The sequence below is a fragment of the Pelobates fuscus genome, chromosome 4 (genome assembly GCF_036172605.1).
Source record: "Pelobates fuscus isolate aPelFus1 chromosome 4, aPelFus1.pri, whole genome shotgun sequence".
Lineage (NCBI taxonomy): Eukaryota > Metazoa > Chordata > Amphibia > Anura > Pelobatidae > Pelobates > Pelobates fuscus.
The window spans coordinates 81,162,207-81,188,380 of NC_086320.1; the positions used below are offsets into that span (position 1 = coordinate 81,162,207).

General features: G+C 40.0%; 1 protein-coding gene across 1 annotated transcript in view; it reads left to right on the plus strand.

Annotated features, from left to right (window-relative positions):
* Positions 1-26,174, plus strand: part of NCOA2 (nuclear receptor coactivator 2) — a 354,595-nt gene that overhangs the window by 320,689 nt on the left and 7,732 nt on the right. Inside the window, exons 8-22 of the mRNA XM_063451336.1 lie at positions 3,026-3,203; positions 3,419-3,589; positions 3,863-3,964; positions 4,198-4,338; positions 4,456-4,603; positions 5,941-7,186; positions 17,403-17,859; positions 18,438-18,638; positions 19,434-19,649; positions 20,091-20,220; positions 20,324-20,489; positions 20,965-21,243; positions 21,421-21,510; positions 22,134-22,623; positions 25,015-25,189. Of these exons, the coding sequence (XP_063307406.1) occupies positions 3,026-3,203; positions 3,419-3,589; positions 3,863-3,964; positions 4,198-4,338; positions 4,456-4,603; positions 5,941-7,186; positions 17,403-17,859; positions 18,438-18,638; positions 19,434-19,649; positions 20,091-20,220; positions 20,324-20,489; positions 20,965-21,243; positions 21,421-21,510; positions 22,134-22,623; positions 25,015-25,189 (4,190 nt within the window). The remainder of the gene's footprint in view (positions 1-3,025; positions 3,204-3,418; positions 3,590-3,862; positions 3,965-4,197; positions 4,339-4,455; positions 4,604-5,940; positions 7,187-17,402; positions 17,860-18,437; positions 18,639-19,433; positions 19,650-20,090; positions 20,221-20,323; positions 20,490-20,964; positions 21,244-21,420; positions 21,511-22,133; positions 22,624-25,014; positions 25,190-26,174) is intronic.

Sequence of the window (26,174 nt, forward strand, 5' to 3'; positions counted from 1 at the left end):
ATTTGTCTTGTTTTATTATTTCCATAGTATACATTCTCCTGGCTTTTGAATCTTTGAGCTTTCCTCTGCAAGGTCTCTGTGTTTGGCATCATTTTTATTTTAGATACAAAGTATTCAAATTCTAAAGAATCTAAAAAAAAATAAAAGGATTTGCATAATGGGATAGTTCATACCATTGAAGGCTAACCTTGGCACTAAAAATGTTGTTGTTGTTTAAACTACATTACCCATGGTTCCCAACCTCTTCTATAGGAACACTAGTCACCAAAACAACTTTAGCTTAAAGGGGCATTATAGTCACCCAGACCACTTCATGTAGGTGAAGTGGTCTAGATGCAGTGTACCTGCCCCCTTAAACCTGCAATGTAAAACATTCCAGTTTTAGAGAAACAGCATTGTTTATATTGCAGGGTTAAGACTGCCTCTAGTGGCTGCCACCAGACTTCCTGCTGTTTCAGAGTTTAACTCTGCCTAACGACGCTGGACATCCTTACTCTTTGCGTGAGGACATCCAGCATCTTAGAAAAAACACATAGGAAAGCATTGATTCAATGCTTTTCATATGGGGAAGACCTAATGTGCATGGCACTTGCTGCGCATGTGCATAAAGTCCACCGTTAGGAACTTTATTGCACATGCGCCATTAAGTGCCATTCCATGATCATTCGGAAAACCAGCTGTGTTTCTAACACTGTATAGTGTTCCTTTAATAAAGCGGTATTAGTGTATAGATCATGCCCCTAAAGTCTCATTGCTCAATTCTCTGCCATTTAGGAGTTAAATCACTTTGATTGTTCGGCCCTAGTCACACCTTACTGCATGTGACTTACACAGCCTTCCTAAACACTTAAACACTGTAAAGAGAGATCTAATGTTTAAATCTTCATTGCAGATTCTGTTTAATTTAGAATCTCTTATTTCCAGCCCTGTTAATAGCTTTCTAGACACTGTAGGAGCCTCTTGTGCGTGTGTTTAAAGTTCAGTGTACAGAGAAGGAGGTAAAAACTTCAAGGGATACTGTAGTGCCAGGAATACAAAGCTGTATTCCTGGCACTACCGATCCCTCTGACTCCCCTCCCTGGTAAATGGTTAAAATCCCCTTTACTTACCTTATCCCAGCGACGCTGTCCCCCAGCGCTGAGTCGAAGCTCTGCCCCCTCCCTCCCTTGACGAGTGGGGTCTAATGTGCATGTGCAGCAAATGTCGGAATATTTTTCTTATTTTGTTCTTTTGCTCATTGCCAGAAGCCATTCATTTGAAAGTTGCGGAACACCTGCTTACTATGTCTTCAAAGCAACTCTTCTCCATGAATGCTTTTCATACTAAACTGTTAGAATTAGACAAAGTTCTAAAAGTGGAGCAGTCGCCATGGGAACCAGTGGAATGACCCCTCTGTTTGTACTTACAGTAACTGTGTATTACAACGCAAACTCCTGTTGGCAGGGTACTTCTTTCTAAAACTCCCAGTAGCTAAAATAGAATGATGTAACATATAAATATTAAACAGAATAATGTGTACGACTATGCTTTTTGCACCAATAGATTTTGCTAATGTTTTCTAGTGATACTTTAAAGATTTCATGATCGCTCTGTTTCATTTGCTGTTCTTGGCTGCAGTAGTAGTAGCCTTAGCTGCTTGGCTTGAGTGTGTATTGGTGAGTCTGATTATCAGCTGAACTATTGTGCTGCTTGGTATCTAATCTTGCTAGATGTCCGCAATATATCAATAAGGAAGCATCTGCTTTTTAATTGTTCTTTGAAATGTCTGCACATTTGTGCATGTCATAAGTATATATGGCAGTTGCTAAGCAACCAGTCACTGGCTGCAATTTTTCACAGCGGAATAAACATCACGTGACTGAGCAAAGATGCATGTTTTCTGTATTGCTTTCTGTGTTTCTGCTAGCCCATTTTTACCTTTGCTATTTTCTGTAGAGCAAGCTTGCAACTGGTATTGCTCTTCCCTGTTAATCGCTTTAGAGAAGTTGTTGCTTAATTAGGTCAGCTTACAGGATGTTTTAAAAACATCTGCTGTGAAGTCAGATCAGAAGGGATCCCTGGATATAAAAAGATTTATAATTTATTACATGTCTCGTCTTCCGAAGTAAGGGTGAACAGTGATGGTGGTAAATGTTTACCGCAAGGCATGAGGCATAAGTCGTCCCTATACAGATTGGACGCAGAGTGCTAAATGTGCTGCACTGTTATGAAATCTAATAGAATGTTGCTTTTGATTGTTACATTTTGCACCAGTGTCAGGGACAAAAGGCCAAGAATGTTATATCACGGCCAAGGAGAAAGGTCCTTTGGGGTGGGCTGAAACAAACGTGCAGAAGGGGTTGTAATAGAAGGACCACCTAATGGAAACATTGTACTGGAAAGGTGGGAGGGGTCTGGAGCTTCACTCACAGGCTAGGTAAGTAATACCCTTCCACAATTCCAGGCTTTACAGTCTTAACATTTTATGTTGATGACAAGAGGCTGAAGATGTTCTACTAAGGCCAGTGAGCAAAATCCATTGCAGGGATGCCTGTAAAACAGGATGAAAATATTCAGGTGGCCCAGTCACTTTCTGGGGTCTATGCATAATTTGCAAAGATCTGCAGGGGAAGGTGAGTTTTACTTACCTGAAGCTGTCCCTTATGGCCGTGCCATCTGCATCCTCTTCAGCTCCTGGTGCCTTATCTGCGTAGGAGACCGATGGATCCTCCATAGCTATTGACTCGCAATCAGCTAGCGACGGCTGGGAGAGGAACTAAACTTGACAAAGGTAGCCCCTCCTTTTGTCAAACGGAAGAAAAATGCAATATAAGCCTTTTCTGTATTGGTTGTATTTTTGTAATTTGCCCTTTGACTACACTGGTGAGTGGCCAAAAACGTCCCTTAATCTACTCCCTATGAAAAGAAATAGTCCATCATTGTCAACTTTTCTGTCACAGATACCACCCAAAACAAGTTAACTCAGATATTCTTGTGTTTCAATGCTTTTCCATTCCTATCTTGATTAATATATTCTTGCTTGCAGGCTCTTGATGGGTTCTTTTTTGTGGTGAACCGGGAGGGCAACGTGGTGTTTGTATCTGAAAATGTGACCCAGTATCTACGCTACAACCAGGAAGAATTGATGAATACAAGTGTATACAGCATACTGCATGTAGGAGACCACAGCGAATTCATCAAAAACCTGCTGCCAAAGTCTTTAGGTAAGTCTTTACTCCACCATCACAAAGTGGGCAATACTGGTGGGAGTGGAGTTTCCTTCACCCTCCACAAAGATGTGTTTTTGAAAAAGTAAATGAATTGGGGGGGAAAAAAAAAAAAACAAAAGCAAATAGCTTTACATTTTGGTAATGTCCAAAATAGACACATGCACCAAACCATACTTACTTTGCCTTTCTCTTTGATCACTTCTCTACAGTTAATGGGGGTCCTAGACGTAATAGCCATACATTTAACTGCCGTATGCTGGTGAAGCCAATAACGGAGTGCGAAGAGGAAGGACACGAGAACCAGGAAGTACACCAGAAATATGAAACTATGCAGTGCTTTGCAGTATCCCAACCAAAGTCCATTAAAGAGGACGGAGAAGGTAATAGGGCAGCTCAGTGCTTGGTTTTCTCATCTGACACCATACAGGTTAATTGTTCTTTGAAAAGTTTAAGCTTCTAAAAAGCCACAGTCAGCTGATTTGAGAAAAAAAAATTTAAACATCTTTTATTAACTGTTGGTAAACCACAGCATTCTGTAAATACGTATAGAGGCATATTGGAAGATTTCTCCTGAACGTGATATTAAAATGCAATATTAGATGAACTGATTTCCTAGTTTCATTTTCTGAACACGGATCTGTTTTGATCAATAGATTTTCAGTCATGCCTAATTTGTGTGGCTAGAAGGGTTCAGATCAAGGAGAGGCCCCCACTTCCCACTTCAGAGACATTCTCAACGCGTCAAGACTTGCAAGGTAATAATGTATGATTTGTGCCACTGGATGCTTAATGGTTTTAAACTGATTACTTGCACGTTGGATTCTTTGTATATGTTGATGGCTAATCTTTGGCATGCTACCCCTGTTGTGGCCAATGTTTCACATGGAACCTTTCATTTGGCTGGGCATTAGTATGTATGCCAGAGTTTTGGTGTTTGTACCTTGTAACTAATCTGCACGACTAATGTCTGCAAAATGTCTGTCTCCAGGCAAGATCACTTCTCTGGATACAAGTACCATGAGAGCGCTGATGAGGCCTGGGTGGGAGGACTTAGTCCGTAGGTGCATACAGAGGTTCCATGCCCAGCATGACCCCGATGGGTCCTACAGTAAGAAGCATCATCAAGAAGGTAAACTTTTTCATTGGAAAGGATTCTGCTGCTTTTAAATCTTTTGTTTGCCAAATCTGTGGTTTGAATTAATATTGAATCTTACTTTCTTCTTCTTCTATATTCTTGTGTTTATAGTTCTCAGGAATGGACTTGCATTGAGTCCCATGTACCGGTTTTCTCTGTCCGACGGCATGATTGTTACAGCCCAAACAAAGAGCAAGCTCATTCGCTCCCAGACTACTGGTGAACCTCAACTAGTAATATCCATTCATATGCTCCAAAGGTAATCTCCGTCCATTATGTTGGACCCTTCCACTCAGTGTATTCTTCCTGTTTGTCCTGAAAACCTCAGGCAGATGACCTAATTATGAACTATACCCTCTCTCCCTTTTTTTTTTTTTTTTTTTTTTTTTTTAAATATTTATCGTGAAGATGCTAAATGCTCCAAATAATGATTCAATGCATTTCTCAGGAGATGCTAAATGATGGGCAATACCCCCCCAAACGTTCTCTATGGGGAAGCATTGGATTACTTGACGTTGTCGCTAATGATGGTCTCAGCCCAGGGTGGAACAGCGGCTTCCGCTAGTTCTCCACACCAGAGGACTAAATGCAATAATCTAACTAGTTATTATAGCTCTTCTGTTAGGAATATATTTTCTGGAATGCTCTTCAAGTAAAATGTTATAGTATGTTTTTTTTATTTTTTTTTTGGTTTTGTTTTTTTGAGCCTTGTGCTTGGCTGTATTTTTGATTTGCTATTTCAGGGTTTTTCAGATTTCAATTGTTTGCAACATGTGTTACAATCTCAAGATACTAATTCTGCAAACCACTTGTCGGGCCAGCTGTTTAACTTGTCTAGTCCCAAGAACTCAAGTGTCAGGTTTTTCTACAAGATTTATTGGTTGGGATTACTTCTGTAGCAAGAATTGTAAAGTGCTCTGCTCTGAGTGAGACAAATGAGGGGCCAAAATGGTATGAAGAGACGTATTAAATAATCTGCAGGACAGGTTATCCTTAATAGATTCATTTAAAATATCGAATGCCCAGAAATGAAAATATTGATAATTTGTTGGACATTAACAGAAAATGGAGCTTGCAATCCTATTGCCCCAGCCCTGTCTGCGAAATCTCTACCACGTGGAGATTTTAATATTAAAAATATCCCTTCAGTTTTCAGGCAATCACAAGAACATTAAAGCTTTAAACAAATCTATACTTTGTCCTAAGTCTATCCCCTCTGAAACCTGTCAATAGACATATACTTTGTAGTGTTGTTAAGTTACACTTTCGAAACAGGTGCAAAGTTGTGACTATTCAGTCTGTTCTTTGGATCTATAGTTAGCCTTAGGCTTAAAATTATTTTATTGCAGGCAGCGGTACTAAAACCACAGATTATACATTTTCTTCAGGTTTTTTTTTTGTTAAGTGCTAGTATGAAAAAAGCACATTTAGAGACAGAAATTAGCTCCCTAATTGTGTACTCTATTTTGATAAATTTGCTTGATCCTGTTCACTTTAATGAGACTTTTTTTGTGCATTTTGTTAAGTTTGCCTCCATACTCTTTAACCAAGGATGAAGTAAATGTACTTATATTATTTTCTCTTTCTGCATTCTAGAGAGCAGAATATGTGTGGAATGAATCAGGACTTGGCTGGACAAGGCATGGGAAAGACTTATAATCCCATCACCTCTAGCAGCCCAGCCCACCAAATGATGTGTGGCGGGCCCCCAAGCCAAGATACAACCTTAAGTAGCAATATGAATTATGCCATAAATGGCCCAAAGGAACAAATGGGCTTGCCAGCAGGCAGATATCCTGGTTCAGGAGGGATGAACCATATCTCCAGCATGCAAGCAACCGCTCCTCAGGGTAATAACTATGCACTCAAAATGAATAGTCCGTCGCATGGAAGTCCTGGCGTGGCCCAGGGTCAGCCTAATTCTATGCTCTCACCAAGGCATCGCATGTCCCCGGGAGTTGCTGGAAGTCCTCGTATTGCACCCAGTCAGTTTTCACCTGCAGGAAGTTTGCATTCGCCAGTTGGTGTATGCAGTAGCACAGGAAATAGCCATAGTTATACCAACAGCTCTCTAAATGCACTTCAAGCGCTGAGTGAGGGCCATGGTGGTCCTCTAGCCCCACAGTTGCCGTCTCCTGATCTGAAAGTTGGTAACTTACAAAATTCACCCAGCAGCATGAACCCACCACCGCTTCGAAAGATGGGGAGCATGGACTCTAAAGAATCATTTGGGATGTACGGAGAACAGGCTGATGGTGGTGCAACCGGACAGGTGGAGACTAGCAGTCATTTGCCTGAGCAGAAAGACTGTAGTGACATGGTGTCTGGTGACAAAATTGATGGACAGAATAGATTACAGGACAGCAAAGGCCAGACTAAACTTTTAAAGTTGCTCACCACCAAATCAGAAATGGATCCTATGGGAGATTCAAACAACAAAGACTCCTTGGGACATTTTGCTGCCAATAATATGTCTGGCTCAACACATGGAACCTCACTGAAAGAGAAGCATAAAATTTTGCACAGACTCCTTCAAGAGGGTAGTTCTCCTGTTGACTTAGCCAAGCTTACAGCCGAGGCCACTGGAAAAGAACTCAACCAAGAGTCCAATAGCACAGGCTCTGGTTCAGAGGTCTCTATAAAACAGGAACCAGTGAGCCCCAAGAAGAAGGAAAATGCACTACTTCGCTACCTGCTGGATAAGGATGATAGTAAAGATAACCTAGGAGACATCACACCTAAGTTAGAACGCTTGGACAACAAGATGGACCCTTCCAGCTGCACAAAGCTAACGGCTATAAAAACTGAAAAAGAGGAGCCAAACTTTGGACATAGTGATCAGGTAAGGAAACCTTGAAATTGGGCTAACATTGATTGAATAATGTGTTTTTTTTTTTTTTTTTAATGGTGGATCTACAGTGCTTCTTATAGAACTTTGTATAAAATTGTGTGTGTTTTGTATGTTATTTGAAAATGTCATTGAGCTGTTCTGGATAAATGGTTTATGAACTTTTCCAGAAGTCCCCTCGCTGCCCCTCCAATACATTTCACTGTATAATTTGCATTACATGATTTTTGGGTGGGGGGTTAGAGTTAGGGATTCTTTGTTAAAGCAGCATGAGATCTTCCTAGATCTATTATAGTAGGAGTTACACTGCCATGCAGCAGCAGCTGTTTATTTTTGGAGACAAGCTCTTTGAAAGTCTGAGGACCTTGCACGTGTCGATTGTTTGACGTACTTACGCAAAATACAGTGAGCACGAATCCTTCATATTATGTATTTGGGCCAATTAAAAATTGCAATTAAACTTACCGTATAACCACACTCGTACATTTATAAGGACAGCAAACCTCTCATCTACAGCCTGTGAGAGGGAATGAATGTTTCTACTGTTACAACCTGGGTTGTCTTAGTCACTGCACAGCTTAGAGTTGGGGAATTAATTAAGAAGTGCGCCCTTGGATAGCAGCTGCTTGGCAATATGCTGATATAAGGAGGGCACTCTGATGCTCTGCGCATGCTCATCGGTTTGCAAGGAGTATATGAGCATGTGTGCCTAGGTTTCCTTACATAATGCAAAATATAGATGAAGGAATCGTGCACACAAAAAATAGTTTACAATTTTACAGGCTTTTAAAATCACCTATCTTGGCAAACGTATGGGGATTCACCATATGGACCATGTTGTGTTATGTCACTGGGTCCTATACAAATTTTAACATAAGAGGTAAACATGCTTCTCGTGGTTCCCTTTAGAGAGGCACAAACCTATAGTGGAGGGATGGGGTGCTCAACCCAAAACTAATCTGGTCTGGATTTCAAATACACAGGAAAAAAAGGGAATTGGAGGCACACCCGAAACATGCATTTCTCTGTAGTGTTGTTGCAGTAAAGACCAAAATTTATACAAAAATCCCTTCCATAGAGCCACATTCAGCAATGTACTCTCATGGCAGCGGTGGGGATGTATTGTATGCTCTTGCTGTGCCGGCAAAAAAAAGTGTCAACTCACCCCATTTCTTTATTTTAGTTGGCTATTGGGTTGTGCTGGTTTTCGTTATTTAAATGTGAAATGTGCAATTGACACTGAACGTTTAGATATCTGCAGCAGGAAGTTTACTTTCTTTTTAGTTTCATTTTGATATGTAATCTTGTTTATGTGCACTGTAAATCTTGCTGGAACCAGTTTGCTTGCGACGGAAGCTCATAATAAGCCACACCAACTAGCAAACGTCCCACATACCAAGCTACGTGCACACACATGGTTTTCTCCTTTCAAATCCGGCACTTACTAAACTGTCAGCTTAGGAGTGTAACTCACATATATGTCCTTGCTCTTCCTAAGATTAGAGCTTGGGCAGGAGGGGGCATAGCAGTGTGTGTTTTTATTTAAAAAAAAAAAAAAAAAAAAAGTCACGGTTTTGCAGTAGTACAAAACTCAATGGATCTGCAAATCATAATTTTACAGTTTATTTGTTTGTTTATTTTTTATTTTTTTTTGTTTTGTTGGCCCATTTCTGACAACTGCATACTCCAAGCATGATAACCTCTACAGCCCACTGTAGTGGTTTTGATGCTAAGAGAGCCCTAGCACCGTTCCCTGGTAATGGGTTTATCACTCAGCTGCTTTCTGGGTGACGAGCGACCCTCCAATGTAGCTGAACCACATCCTGCTAATGAAGAGCTGCAGGAGCTAGATTCTGGTTCTGGTTCTCTGAGCCAGTAAATGGCCCTCTGAGCATGTAATCTTGTAGTAATACATCTGGCAGATAGCCCAAATATCTGTGTATGTGGAGCTTTTCATACTGAAACACTGTATGTACAGACTTCAAAAACCATGACTACTTTAAAACACTATGGTTGTCATGTTCTTGTAGTAACTGTATAAAAAGGGGTTTATATATCTCTCCCTCTGCCCCTCCATAAGCAGTAATTACTTTATTTTAGACTTTAACTGTTCTAGCATGGGAGGTGACTATAGCTGCTGTCGGAAAGACATTTCCATTGCAAGCTTGTACAGACAACAGACTACTTAATCAAGATGAAGTGGTCTTGGTGCCTTTAGTGCCATCTTTAAGAAAGCCATGGTATGTTACCAACTTTAACTGCAATTTGATAACCTTTATTTCTCAAGGAGAAGAAAAATTGGAGGGGGGAAAGAATAACGTTTCTGGGATCTTTTAACCGTACATAACACAAAATGCCCAAGTCACAACATAGCTCTAATCTGGACTTTTTACAGTAGAATCTTATGAATGTCCTTCATAAAGCTCAGCCTACAGTGAACTGCAAACTAGTGTAACATGTCTGAGAATAACATTGCAACTTTTAACCCCTTAAGGACACGTGACATGTCATGATTCCCTTTTATTCCAGAAGTTTGGTTAATTAAGGGTTTGTTATTTAAGTGTACTCTGCAGGTGTAAATATTGCTATATAGGATTGTGTGAATGTGTAAAGTATAGTACATGTCATTCTGGGACTTTGTGCGGTGTAGTGGAGTGAATGATTTGTTTTTCTGTTTATGTGTAATCTGTTGGTTGGAGTCTGGCATTTGGCACGTTGAGGAAATGCTTGTTTAATGTATTTACAGCAAAGTCCTGCATATGTGTTTTCTTTTCTCCTTTCCTCTGAGGCTGACACCTAGTGTAAATCTGCGGCAGTGCTTGTACTATCCAAACATTTTATTGGAAACTTTGCAGTGTTTCTGCTGCCATATTGGTTACCCTACAGAATATCCTAGATCAGTGGTTCTCAACTTTTTATGGAAAAGTACTCCTGCAGGTCTTTAAAATAAATAAATAAATAAATAAATCCCTAAGTACCCCTGCCTCGAGAAAGTAATTTCTATTGCTTTAATTTCCAAATGAAATGTGTAGATACTGCTATTTAAGTTAATCCCATAATGAAAAAAAACGAGCCTGATCAACCATTAATAAGTAGTAAAGAATATTGTTAAAATAAATATGGCATAATGTTAATATTGGGTATGTAAGGAGGAGTGTATGAACTAGTTAGCTGAAGTATAGGTATATAATCTGAAGTATTAAGTATACAAGTCACAAAATGAAAATATAATAAACATATAGTTACACACATATACACATTTGCTCTCACACTCACAAATTATTAAAAAATTTTTAAACTGGGGCGATGGAGGGGTGGATATTGCCCGAATTTGCAATGAAGTATGAGTATCAGAGGAGGCCCCTGCCGCCTGAGCAAGCAGGTGCCTACTCTGCAGTAGCTCTCAGCCAACCAGCTCCTGCCATAACCTTTGCTTGTGGTGCCCGTATTAAGGGTTGAGAACCTGTACCCTAGATAACGGATTCCATTTAAACAAAAAAAACTAATCATCTTACATTTTATATCTATCTAGATATCTGAAAGTGGGGGTTCCATTAGGCAGACGCCAGAGAAATTGTGGTAGTTTTTTTTCCATTTAAAATGCAGCCTTTGCATGTATTCATGTTTCGTTTGTAATATTTGTCTTGTTGGTTTGTGTGGTTTATTTTATTTATTAATTTTTATTTCTGATGCTTTGCAATCGTTGCTCACAATGTGAGTGCCACGTCCTTGAGTTCTGTTATTTATAAAGCACCAACTTTTTACAATCTTGACATATGCAAGTAACTTCCTCAACATAGGGTTGACTTACAGAAATGAGAGCTAGTGAGAACCAACTTGCAATCTAAACGTTTGATTTTATGACTGTGTAATTTAGCTATTCGCCAGATATATTGTTCCTCTTTCTGTATCCGCTAAACTAAATGCCGTCTCAGTCAATGGTTAGAAAGGTTGCACTTTTGTTAATAAATGTGTCTGCGTTCTGAATGCTTGGTATAATATTAGTTTAACAATGGTAGTTCATCTGTGTTATTGACACTTGTTTTGCCATCTTAGAGAAAATCATTTTACACTACATCAGCTAATTTGTGATCGAATTATAATGTATTCCAATGACATCCAGTTACTTCGCATTCAGCTGGTGAAAATGCTGAATAATGCCTCGGTGCTTTGCAGTGTGCTGAAGGATACTCCGATCTGAGACGTAAATGTGTGGGACTTGTGAGATCTAAATAAAGTTTACTGTAGATAATGGTATTACAGACCATCAGTGTTTTAGTTTGTCTTGGCGGCTAGGAGTTGATAAGTTGTTAAAATGACTTGCTGAACATCATGAAATCCATAATTCTCTCTCTGGCTTGTGTGCCAAAGGTCAGTAATCATTTCTACGGGCCTCCCAGAACAGAGGGGTTTGTGCAACAAGCTAAACCGTATATTTAGTGTGACCTTTCTGGGTACGTGACAGCCACTTGTTACGGAGATGTACGGATGTCTTCCCAAATGTTAATGCTGACAGTTTATTATAAGATGTCCAGTTTTAATGCCGCAGAAACAGCCATGCAGTGTTTTAATGTCCCACTAGCAGAAAAGCTGACATTTCTCTAATGAAGGCAAACTGACATATTTCTTTTCGCTCTTCCTTTTATTAGCTGAATGTATATGTCTTGCTCGAACATGTGGTTGCAATTAGCTAGCAAAGTTTTAATGGGACACAAACGATTCAGTGCATTCTAAAAACGAAAGCTGGGCTGATTTGTGAATTTGCAGTTTGCATTTGGCAACATGGAGGTTTAACGCCTGGACTTGTTTTTCTGCTGTGAAGTATGTTTATGTGCAGGTTATCCATACAAAAAATGTTTCACATATATTTAATCAGAAGAATGGCTCCTTCTGTTAATCATGCCTGTCAGGCAATTTACAGGTCTGATTTCAGAAATCTGACCGGGTTATTCACCAACACGAGAATTCAGACTGAAAGCATATGTGACTCTCTTCACCTTAAATTTGAATTCTGTCTGTGGTGAATAACCCTGTGAGTTCCTTATCAGAGCAGATCTGTATTTTTGTTGTGTAACAGATCTTTTTAATACTGGTGTCGAGATCAACTTGGTGACCGTGATTATTATTTATACTTTTTTTTTTTTTTTTTTTTTTTATCTTCCATATGTTGCTTTTTAGAGATGCTATGCTGTTCAACGGCATGATTTCAGAAAAGTTGACATGACCTTCCATTATATCAAGGGACTCAAATATGTACATGGCATTATTGGAGGCCCATTCCTTGTATAAAACCTCGGAGTAGTTATGAGTTCTGCATGCATATAATGTTCTCCGTTCAATAGAAACTCCGCTTTGTAGATCTGGGGTAACTGAGCAGACCCCCAAAGGCATACTGTTTTTCATAATGTTCTTTTGAGGGAAGTTGTATGGCTTCCACAAAATCCCTGGGGGGGTTATTAACCAAGTCATGAGTAGTGTACTGTCATCATTGCCAAAATAGTTGTTCTCCAGCTCTGCTTTTGAACTCTTATTTGGTTACTCTTGGCACCTTGCTGTTCTGTGAGTAGAGCACGGTGTCTCCTTTGAGATGTTGCTTTCAGGGTTCCAATACTTGAACTCCGACTATACAGAGAATTGGGGATCTGCCCTAGGTGAGAAGCAGCTGACCTAGACCTATAGTCAGACTCCAGACATTCAGGTTCAATGCAATTATTCATTATTCTATCAGAATATCTACTGAGTTCTAGACTGCGGGCGACCTGTTGCTTATTATAGCTCAAGATTTTTTCCTGTACTTGTATTTCATTTTTTTATTCCGTAAATTCGCAATTCCAATAAACTGGGCAAATACATATTTTTATACACATAGATGCACAAGATAAAAGAAAAAGTTTTGTTGTAAGTTTTACATATTTTAGAACCTCCCGACAGGGAGGATTTCTAACCATGCCAAATCCTAATTATCTGTATAAATATTAATATATCCCTTTGTTTGAATCTTATTTTAACTAACTGCGGGTTGAAAAAGGAGGGAGGAGGGATCTTAATTTAACCTTTTCAGCTGTATATTGTATATATTCTAATACCTGTAAAGTGTGTCTTCAATTGTTACATTCAGAGAATACTGAAATTAAGGAATCTTATGTGATGGAAGAATTTGTTTACGCCTCCAATAATAATCTTCCATTACTCTAAACCGGTCTAATTTAACGAACATATCATTATGATGAGGTTTTGTATCAAAAAAATGGGGTCAGTACTTTTTTAGCTTCATTAAAAAGTCAAATTGTAATAGAGTTCTTCTAAACAGCTCACCATTGTGTGTTATGGTTCAGTAATATAGCTTCAGGTGGAAAGGAAATAGATAAATTATTGATCAATGTAACGGTAGAATATATTTTAAGCCAGTATTGTTTGATTAAAGGTCATTGCCATCAAATAGTATGTTAGACCCCATGTCAGTACCAGATTTCCTGCACCGATCATCTATGTTGGGCAAAAATGTTTTATTACAGTGTATGATATTGATATTGATGTGTTAATGCACACACTTTCCTGTTTTTGGGTAGTCCATGTCACTCCTAGGGTTTAATTGTGTTTGTGCAAAATATGTTAATGGTCTTTCTAATTCAACATTGAATAGAAATAACCTACATGTAGTAATGAATCTGAGTTAGAAAGTTTGTTAGTAATTAAAGGTTTAAAAGAGCTAGTAGTATGTTATATGTGTAAATTTCTGATAATCCTCTTTTAAAACTGAATTATTCCCCAGTAAGGTTTAGAGGAAAACAAAGAATAGTTTTTAACATAGATGTATATACACTCTATGAAGTACACACCATTTTTGCCAAAACATAAGTGTTCTATTGTTTGATTTAATCACTTAAGTAAAATTATAAGATAAACACGACCTGGTGGCCAGAGAGTACGTAACTGCTTTTTCTATTCTGAGCGTATCCATAATGTATTTGAAGATTTAGAATGCCGTGCCACCGAATGCTGAGAATGTATCCTACAATGATACCACGTCTGGCAAATCTAGCCCACTTTAATATTGAGGCAGTGTGTCAGAACTCAACCTATTCATACACAGCCAGTATATTTTAATGAAGGGGCGAAAAGTAGACCTTTCTATAGGAATGGTTAAAAACTTGCCTTTTTACCTTGTACACTTATTATTCTTCCCAACCAAGAAGTATGTAAAAGTGACAAAGTATGTTAAATCTTTGATTTTAGCTTTAAAAAGAGGGTGGAGGTCACCTGAGAGAGAGATTTCGTAAATGAGCTGTTGTCTTGTACTGATTCCCCTATTGTGTTACTACTCTGCGACATCTACTGGTGTAATGCATGGCTATTAATTTGTATGGACAATAATTTTAAACACCGACTGGAAGAATATATAGCAGGGACGCACCGAGATGAAAAACCGAAACTAAAAATGACTTTTTTCCCCCCAAATTATTTTTACGTTTTTTCCTATAATTTTATTCATATTAAACTTTTTAATGAATTTTAATCTAATATGAAATACTTCCCTTCTCTTTTAGTGGTCCCCCCAGCTTAATGTTCCTCTCTCCCCCTTCTAGTCTTCCTCTCACTTCCCTCTTTTTTTAATGTTCTTTCCTCCCTCCTCTCCAGTCCCATAGTGTTCTCCCCCATCCCATAGTGTACCCCCTCTTCCCCCATCCCATAGTGTACCCCCTCTTCCCCCGTCCCATAGTGTACCTCCCTCTTCCTCCGTCCCACAGTGTACCTCCCTCTTCCTCCGTCCCACAGTGTACCTCCCTCTTCCCCCGTCCCACAGTGTACCTCCCTCTTCCCCCGTCCCACAGTGTACCTCCCTCTTCCCCCGTCCCACAGTGTACCTCCCTCTTCCCCCGTCCCACAGTGTACCTCCCTCTTCCCCCGTCCCACAGTGTACCTCCCTCTTCCCCCGTCCCACAGTGTACCTCCCTCTTCCCCCGTCCCACAGTGTACCTCCCTCTTCCCCCGTCCCACAGTGTACCTCCCTCTTCCCCCGTCCCACAGTGTACCTCCCTCTTCCCCCGTCCCACAGTGTACCTCCCTCTTCCCCCGTCCCACAGTGTACCTCCCTCTTCCCCCGTCCCACAGTGTACCTCCCTCTTCCCCGTCCCACAGTGTACCTCCCTCTTCCCCCGTCCCACAGTGTACCTCCCTCTTCCCCCGTCCCACAGTGTACCTCCCTCTTCCCCCGTCCCACAGTGTACCTCCCTCTTCCCCCGTCCCACAGTGTACCTCCCTCTTCCCCCGTCCCACAGTGTACCTCCCTCTTCCCCGTCCCACAGTGTACCTCCCTCTTCCCCCGTCCCACAGTGTACCTCCCTCTTCCCCCGTCCCACAGTGTACCTCCCTCTTCCCCCGTCCCACAGTGTACCTCCCTCTTCCCCCGTCCCACAGTGTACCTCCCTCTTCCCCCGTCCCACAGTGTACCTCCCTCTTCCCCCGTCCCACAGTGTACCTCCCTCTTCCCCCGTCCCACAGTGTACCTCCCTCTTCCCCCGTCCCACAGTGTACCTCCCCCGTCCCACAGTGTACCTCCCTCTTCCCCCGTCCCACAGTGTACCCCCCTCCTCCCCCGTCCCACAGTGTACCCCCCTCCTCCCCGTCCCACAGTGCTGTACCCCCCTCCTCCCCCGTCCCACAGTGCTGTACCCCCCTCCTCCCCCGTCCCACAGTGCTGTACCCCCCTCCTCCCCCGTCCCACAGTGCTGTACCCCCCCTCTTCCCCCGTCCCACAGTGCTGTACCCCCCCTCTTCCCCCGTCCCACAGTGCTGTACCCCCCCTCTTCCCCCGTCCCACAGTGCTGTACCCCCCCTCTTCCCCCGTCCCACAGTGCTGTACCCCCCCTCTTCCCCCGTCCCACAGTGCTGTACCCCCCCTCTTCCCCCGTCCCACAGTGCTGTACACCCCACTCCTCCCCTGTCCCATAGTGCAATATTCTTGACTTTTCATGTTATCATTACTATCTTTAATTGCGATATCTAATCATCTGAATTGTTAATGCAAGCATGTCTGTTAAACTATGCACTACAAAATTATATATTTTTTCTTTTTTTTATTACGGCAAATTTGACTCTTTTTCGGCCGAAACGGGATAGACCAATTTTCGTCCGAAAATTTCTACAGCCGAAATTTCGGTGAATCCCTAATATATAGTATAATACAATATATGATGGCTGCCTACCATTGCCAGGGAAGTCTTCTCACAAATAGCATTTGTATAATTTTCTGGGAAACTTCGTTTTGTGCTTGTTATGAAAACTGAAGAGCTCTGATTTAGACTCCTATACTGTAAACTGGCATGAAGCAAGCATTCCTGGTTTAATTTAGGATTTTTTGCCGCTGCTGAATACTTAACATCTAAAATATTTTGTGTTGTCAACATGCAGCTGTGACTTTGCTTATTATCCAGGCAGACCACTAGCATACTTACTACATATTTTGATATATTTGATGATGCAATCAATGTGCTAAAATGTGACAGGATAACTAGTACATGGTGGGAAGTACTGAGCATGCCGAGACACATCTGCTCAGTCAGATTTCCATTGTGGACATTAAGTTCTCTTCTAGAAAGGACTACGCTAGTGATGGATAACTTTTGCGCAACAGATAAAATATTTTGGTGGGAATAGTTTGCCATCCCTAGTGGGGACCCATAGAACTCGTACAGTCAGTCTGTACCTCTCCTATGAGGACCTGTATTTTCCTCTACAAATTGATCTGTTTGCAGCTTGGGACACCCTGCAATTCACATGAGCACATGTTCCTATAGACAAATGTACGTTGTAGGTAACTCTGGGTGATGATTGATTTAGACGAAGGTTCTATAAAGAATCTGTGTCTCACTGTAATGAATACATTGTTTAATGGAATACTTTGTGTGTACACTTCAAACATGCTCCACATAAGTTAGATTGTTATGAAGTGTGTGTGCATGCGAGCCTATAATTTTTACAGTATTGTCTACTTTGGAAATTAATAGATGCAATGTTTACTTTGTTCTTTATAAGTTTACCATCTGTTTCTTTCCTTGGTATTTTGAAGTGTTCTGTGGGAGAACACTGTCCTCAATTAATACTACGGGTATTCTCTTTTGTTTGTCTTTTTTTTTTTCAAAAAATTTAAATGAATGAATATTGTTTGAAAATGGTTTCCTATCTTAATGTAATTTATTTAATATGCCAGCAGCTGTTACAGCCTAGTCCAGATCTGGATAACCTGGATGAAATCTTGGACGACCTGCAGAACAGCAGCCAGTTAAACCAGGTCTTCTCGGACATGCGGTCGGATGCTAACTCTGTTGATAAACAAGCCATCATCAATGACCTGATGCAGTTTGCTGGGGACAGCGCAGGCCTGTCTCCTGCAATCCAGAAGCAGCGAATGCTCCGGATGCAGCAGATGCAGCAGCAGCAGCAGCAGATGCAACAGCAGCAGCAGATGCAACAGCAGCAGCAGATGCAACAGCAGCAACAGCAACAACAACAACAGCAGCAGATGCAACAGCAACAACAACAGCAGCAGATGCAACAGCAACAACAGCAGCAGCAGATGCAACAGCAACAACAACAGCAGCAGATGCAACAGCAACAACAGCAGCAGCAGATGCAGCAACAACAACAACAACAACAACAACAGAATAGTAAGTCACAAACCTCTTTGTTGGATTTCCTATTGCTTGTCAAGCAAGTAAAACAGCTGACATTCTGCTTTGGCCAAGACAGGGTTTCATCAGAAGTGATTATGTAGCCAACAGCACCACCTGCTGTCTGTTGTAGATTAATATTCGGAATTGCTAAAAATGACAAATAGCATAGAAATATCTTCCTCCATTATACAAGTTGTATTCTCAATTGTGTTTGCTCAGGACTGCTTTAAAAAAAAATATATATATATATATATATATGTATGTAATTTTTTTTTCTAAGCTTTTCCATGATTCAGCACTACTTTGTTTCCTAATGTAAAGATTCTCCATTTTACAAGTATCAATAGTGGAACACGTACAACTAATGTTTCTCTGTGGCAGTTTCTCTTTATTACCAGGAAGTGTTTAAGAAATTAAATACTCCTTGTTGTATCTAGTGTAGTAATCCTATAATTCCATGCATTTGCAGGATTACATTTATTTAGTTTAAATATCTGTCTGTGTGGTGTGTGTGTTTTTTTGTTTGCAATTTGACTTTTTTGATTTAAACTCTGCTTGTTTTGCCTGCACAGCCTTTAATAACCCACGAACTGCGCAGCTTGGGAGGTTATCAAATCAGAATTTATCACTGGATATGAATTTACAAAACCAGGCCAATGCAGGATCCTTCCCACCAATGAGAAATACCAGTCCATACGCTGCAATGCAGCCTGGTATGATGAACAGCCAAGGCATGATGGGAAATCAAGGAGGCATGGTTAACAGTAGCACTGGTGAGTGTGAATTGGTGAAATAGAAGCGCTGGTTGTGGTATGAATTCCTTTATGAACCTCTTAATAAGGAGTGATTAAGGGGCATTCCATTGAAGGCTTTTGATTTCTATACAATTTGTTCTTTGTTGATATTTACATTAAATTGTTAAAGTAGCAGTTGCTAGTACCCATGAAAAGAGAGATCAGCACTGTTCTCAGAGGCATGATATATTGATGATGTTGAATTGCTGAAACACAAAGCACTTGGCACATTAGAACTTTCTCTCCCTCCCCGCCCCCCCATTAAACATTCCCAAAGGTGGGGATAAGTCATTTGCATATAATCAGGATTAAAATCCGAGGCAAATCATGATCATGTGTTAATTTAGTCTAAAAGTATTTAAAATGTCCTGGTGTCATTTTTTACAATACACCGTGTCTTTTAGAATAATAGTGCTTGATAACTTCATTGGCTATCCTTACACTTCCTTGGTAATGTAGTAAGAGCAGAGTTTATCTAAATATGGCATTAAGTTTGCTCTTTGCAAAATCTGCACCCTGATCCCCTATATCTATGTGAATGCTGGCCTCTTTACCAACACTTGGCCCGTTCCATCTGTCTGCTCTATTGGGTGGTAAAAATAAGCCCAAACTGCATATTTTCTGGATGCCAGTTGGGTCCGTTCATTTAAAGGTTTATATACGGTGTATGCTTGTGTCAGTGAGCGATTTATGTGCATTATTCCTCCGCCATAACCATGCCTTACTCTGGATTTTTCTAATAGTTGTTTTTTTTTTTTTTTTTGCTTTTTACAGGAATGATGAGTGGTGGCAACCCCCAACGGCCACCAATGCAGTCAGGAGATTGGGGGTCTCAGGCATCTGCAGTCCGAACAGCGGGCCCGACAGCAGTTAATGCAATGAACAGACAGCTTCAAGGCATGATACGCAGCCCGAATGCCAATATTCAGATGAGACCCAACAATCAGTCGTGCCCAAGGCCAATGCTGCAGTCTTCAGTGATGAGTATGGGTGAGTATGATTTAGTAATGTGTGCAGACCTGGGTTTATCTTGTAAGATCATTTTAAAGGATCATAGACAGTGCCTCAAGCTCCTCTTTATTGTCATGATGACAGGTTTGCAGATCTAAGTTTGGACAGTTTAAAAATTTTGGTTTTCACAAGGTATTTTTTTTTTTTTAATTACACCATATATTGTAGCATTTAAATTTTGAGTAGATACATGTCAATCTTATTTCTAACCAGTCTTCTACATTGTAACCCTAGCTGACTGACTAGCCTTAAGATATTCAGTTAATTTTGATACTGTCAGTACCTTTTTAAGTAGATTTGAGTTATACTGCACCTTGCATCTATAAATAAGAAGTCCTGTGTGTGTGTGTGTGTGTATATATATATATTTGCCATTATGGCACTGGTAGTTTTGCTTCTGACCTTCCATTCTGTTCCTAGGTCCTTCAGAATTAGAACTAAATGTTGGTGGACCTCCTTACACCCAACCGCAAGCTCCCCCCAACCAAACTGCACCCTGGCCTGAAAGTATTTTGCCTATTGAACAAACATCATACAGCAATCAAAATAGGTGAGTTTCACACAAGATTAACCATCTCTGGATGAATTTTTTTTTGTTTGTTTCTACTTCTATTTAAAAAAAAAAAAATCACATAAATGCAATTTGCTTACAGGCAGCAATTTGGAAGTCCGCAAGAGGAATTACTATGTCAGCCCATTTCTTCAAACTCGCCGACAGATGAGGGGAATCTTATGGATCAGCTTTACATGGCTTTGAGGAATATTGATGGCATAGAAGAGATTGACCGAGCTCTCGGAATACCAGAGCTTGTCAGCCAGGTATGTACCATTAGAGACCTTCCTCTGTGCATTATTGTACTTGCTAGATAAAGTTCAGTTTGAGCCCATCAGACATTTTCCCATTTGTTCTGGCATTTTGGATTATGTAACTTCAAATCCCAAACCAAGAACATGCTAAACCTTGAATGATTTTAGAGTTGCAGTAATGTTTCTATGTAAAAGGTGACCTCCTAGAGTCTGATATATAGCCACTGAATTTTGTATGTCTGCATTTATTTTAAATTTTTAGAGATAATTTACCCTAATTATTATTAGTGTAATTATTATAAACCAAGGGAAGGCCAGTACCAAATATGGCTGCTCTTCAATGAAACCCAACCTAATGCATATTATTTTAAATTTGGTAGTAGGAACCTCCATGATTGATGCATGCTTCAAGATATTAGATACTTTAAGATTTATGTAGAACATAAACTTATGAAACAGGTTTAAAATAGTTTTATCTATTTGGTAGGGTCAATCTGTTGATCCAGAATCCTTTATAAATCAGGATTCAAACTTAATCATGGAACAAAAGGCACCTATTTTTAACCATGCGTATGCTGCTCAGGGGCAGATGGCACAGAATAGTTATAATCCGATGCAGGATCCAAGCTTCCACGCCATGGGACAACGTCCAAACTATGGAATGCTGCGAATGCAAACCCGACCAGGATTACGGCCACAAGGAATGGTACCGAGCCAGCCAAACCAATTGAGACTACAGCTACAGCACCGGCTCCAAGCCCAGCAGGTATTTCTTTCTCTTAGCACAATAAAGTTTGCCCATAGATTTTCTTTTCACTGCCTTATAATATGTGAGCAAGACCATAAAGTGTGAACGGACCATAAAATCACCTTTTAGTTTTTATTTAATTTTTTCTTACAGTTAAGATCATAATGTAGTAATGTTGTGTTTTATTTATTTAAGAACCGGCAGCCAATAATGAATCCAATGAATGCAGTCTCGAGTATGAATCTGGCACTACGGCAAGGAGTTCCAAGCCAGATAAGAGAACAGGTACCCAACTTTGTAACAAAATATGGGATTCTTTTAGATTGTTTAAAAAATATATATATATATTTTTTTTATTTATATATATAATTTTTTTTTTTATTATTTCTTTTTTTGGTGTTAAATGTGATTTGTCAATTTTCAGGATTTTTAATCCCTATCTCAGAGCATCACATGAAAAAGGTTTACACAAGGAAGTTACAGTTCTGCTATAGGATTTCATATTTTCCCCTTTGTGTTTATATGGTTTGTTTGTTTAAGGTAGTAGGTTTTTCAAGTTGTAGCTTATTTTTTATGTTGACAATATAATCACATATGCTAGGATTGTCTTATGTAAAAATATTATGCTTGTGAAAGCCCTTTCTGATTTCTACAGTTTACGGTCTGAAAAATTTTGCATTGTTTAAGGTTTTTAGAATTTAATGGTTTACTTCCAAAATACTGGTGTCCTGTCATGTTGGTGGTTGACATGTAGTGTTCAAGTGTTGTAACATTTACCTAATTTGATACTTTCATGTGTTTTACGTTTTATTTATTTATTTTCCTTATTATTTTTTTATTCTTGGCGTTTAATAGTAAATTATTTCCCTGTGCCTGCGTAGAAAACATAATGTGCTTACTGATTGCAGGGACCTATCAATGCCCAGATGTTGGCCCAAAGACAGCGGGAGATCCTAAGTCAGCACTTACGGCAAAGACAACTTCAGCAACAACAACAACAGCAGCAGCAGCAGCAACAGCAGCAACAACAACAGCAGCAACAACAAGTTCAGCACAGGGCTATGCTGATGAGAGGACAAGGGCTTAATATGCCACCCAACATGGTGCCCTCAGGAGCCATGCCAACATCAATAAGCAGCCCACGGATCCCACAAGCCAATACACAGCAGTTCCCATTTCCACCGAACTACGGTACTGGAATTCCATCCCCACCACCTTTCACCAGTCCTTTCTCCCCAGTGCCCCCCAGCCCTGGGTCACAGTCGCTCTCTCACAGCTCTTTGCATGGCTCCCAGATGAATCTGGCTAACCAAGGGATCATGGGGAGCATGGGAGGACAGTATGGGCCTGTCATGAACCCCCAAATACAGCACAATGCCTTCCAGTTTGCCAACTCAGGTACCACCTTCAACTTCTAGTGCAGGTCTTGCTTAATCTTTCAAGTGTCATAAGGGCCTGCAACCTATTGCAAAGCAGTACATTGCAGTCCTTCCCCTGGCTTTCAAAGGGGTTATAAATATCAGCAGTCTTCATAGGCTTGACGAGTTCCCAGAAGTGACTTGGTTACAGTCAGCAGATTAGTCATTGTTTGAGGGTTTCACTCCTACGTATGCTAAAATGATGTGAACGCAATTTTCCATGTTTGTACACTGGGAGACAATGTATGTATCCTGGTGAAAGGAAACTGGTCTTATCTAAGTGATTGTAATTTCCTTAATTTTGATTTACAGAATTTTTTTTAAATTTTTTTTTCTTCCTTTTTTCTTCATCTTCTCCGCAAAGTGTACCAAAAAATTATCATATTTCGATCATGGAGGATTTTATATACTATATATATATTTTTTTTATAGTACACATTTCTCAAAGAAAATATATAAGGGTTCATAACCATAACCACTAATTTTGGCATCTGCAGGAGTGGCCTACTCTAATGACATTACTGCGATCGCTCTCTTGATCCCATGCCCTACAGACATTCCTTTGGTTGTTACAATAATACAGTGCATGTGACTACTAACCTATCATTAGCATCCATTGACTGACCTAATAACTCTCACTAACCAGAATGCAGCCAAAATATGGCCGGTCCACTGAATTTGCCAAGCCTATAAACATGAACAGCTGAAGCAATGCCATCTATGTGCTTTATTAAGCCGTCTGCTGCTTTGTAACAAGTTCTGAGATTTCCCACTTGTCTTAAGTCTTTGTTCCTCCTGTTTCTCCATCTTGGGTTCATGCTTTTGCTCTGTATAGAGAAGTAGAATGGCTTGGCTAATTCTGAAAACCTCTTTCTGCTTACTGTGCTTGTTGCAATTTCAAGTATATGTGATGTATGTACTCCACGATCTGCTCTTCTAGTTTTCAGACCTATTCTGAGTTTATAGGACGTTAAAAGATTTGGCGTTTAAAACCAATACATATTAAAAACATTTTATTGAGGGCACTCTAACTTTAAAAATAAATATAATTTAAATTTGTTCCTGTTTAGGTTTGGTTTTATGGTCCCCCATAAAATAAATAACCTAAGATCCAGATATTGACAGTCTCCATTCTGCAACCCGTTATAGCCTTGGTGATGACCTCTGGGCCAGTCAGATGCTTCTCATAACGAAGCATTGTGAACTGGTGGCGCATGAGCAACAGTCTACAGGCTCCACCAGTTCAGTGCTTCTCACAGAAATGCATTGAATTCAATACTTGTCTAAGAGTGGCATTAGCTGCATTTAGCATCATAACTATGGTAGTGCTTGCTGATGCCGAATATGAAGACTTCTGTAAATTGAAGCATCTGAAGAACGAGCCTTTGTTGTTGTCTGTCTGACTGCCACAAGAGGGGTGTCCTGGTCAAATGTAAACATTGTCATTTCTCAGAAACTGCAATGTTTTTGTGTTGTCCAAGAAAACAGATGGGGTATATGCACCCAAACCTCTACATTAAATTGTAATGGGTTTTGCGTTTAGAGTGTCCCTTTTGAAAACCTGCACATATTTAATATATAAAGTACTCTGTGTGTCTGCGTTCTTTGGGATGTAAAAAATGTCAATGTCCTGTTGGGTGTTTGCCATCTGATAAACATGCCCATATAGAACACGTATGAGGTCACATAATTCAGTTTTTTCCATTAGAGTCTCACAGGGGCCTTTTCTCACTAGTGTGCCAAGTTATCAAAAACTTTTGCTACCACAGTTAAACCTGTCAAAATAACACCTTTTCATTAAATCCACCATTGCTCATCTGAAATACATTGGGTATTATTTATACTCCTCATCCTGCAGATTTTGAAAATCTGTTTAGGTCGCACATATAAATACAGAGAGCACTGAGTGACATACGTTACAATTCCAATCCACATGATGCTCGTTGAATCATGGAGGAACCCAGCAACCCTTTTGACTAGAGAACTGCTTCTTTAAACGAGAGAATTCCGTGTGCAAGCTTGCTACAGTGTAACTGCAGTTACTTTGTCTGGTCTGTCTATGCATTTACATGAGTACAATGCATTTGGGTGGATTTTTAACTTGTATTTATTATCATATGAGCAAACTTAGGGTTTTTTTTTTTTCATCCATTGTAGGTTCAAGTCAAAAAAAATTGGCATACCAACACACAGGGTAGACTAGGAAATAATTCCTTTTTTTTCTGAGACTTGCCTCCTTTATTGTAGTAATCTGTGTGGTGTTGGGCACGGGTTCCTCTTGTCTGAGCTTTCTGATTTTGGCTTTTTGTGTGCTAATTTATGTATTATCATGTTATTCAAACCTGACCTCTAAGTCTCTTCTTGCCTTCAGGGATGAGTCAGCAGTCAGACCCGGGATACACAGGGGGCACAGCATCGCAGAGTCCAATAATGTCGCCCAGGATGGCTCACAGCCAGAGTCCCATGATGCAGCAATCGCAGGCAAATTCTGTGTACCAATCAGCAGACATAAATGGATGGGCACAGGGGAATACAGGGCCGAACAGGTACACACACTCATTTTTTTTTTTTTTTCTCATTTTTTTTCCCCCTGTCCTAAAGGGGAAAGTAGGACCTCATGTATATAGATTTCTTATATGCAGGGAAAAATATTATCTTCATAATGCTTCAAGGGGAACCCTAGGCACCATAAACACTTCCTCAGATTGAACTGGATATGGTGTCTAGTGTGACATTTTAATATAAGTAAACTAGCCCATCAGTGAGCGATGACTACAAATAAAAAAATCTGCAAAGCTGTAAATATAGATTGCTTAGTATTTAAGGAAGGCATTCTTGCTGCAATATTGAACCAATTACACATTTTCTGATCATTCAGGCCTCCTCATTGAACATTTTAAACCCTGTAATGCCATTCTTAATTGCTGAAACATTAATATTTCAGTGCTCTGTTCTCCTTATCCCTTACTAGCAGTTATTGTGTTTACATGCAGTGTAACATTTATTTATTTATTTATTTATTTATTGGCATGTATATACAGCCAACATATTCAGTTTCATGTATTCTGATCACCCTAGTGAAAGCAAAAATATTTTTCTGAAAAGCTGTCAGAAAACTAAATTCCAATATCTAAAAATGGTTAAGCATTTATGGAAGTCTTCAGGTCGTAGTTTCAGAAATGTTCCTTAAAAAGATACGCTGACTGTAGTGGTATATGCATCCCGTAGCTAGCAGAATGATATTGCAGACAGACTAATTGTATCCTGCAATGCTGGCCAGATTTATCTGCTGGAGGGCAGACCGTATCAGATACATTTCAGGGGACAGGACCTCTTTATGAATGGGCTCCGTACTAAATGAGCAAGTGTTAGTTCATTTTTATCTTCTTCAAAATGCAGATCTGGCTAGTTTGTTATATTTTCTCCGTGTACGTTTGTAAGTCTTAATACCCTACTCCAGAATTCTGTAACAAAACCCAGAAATGTTAGGTTACCTTGGTTCTTCTTTATACATATTTAGTGGCAGGGCTC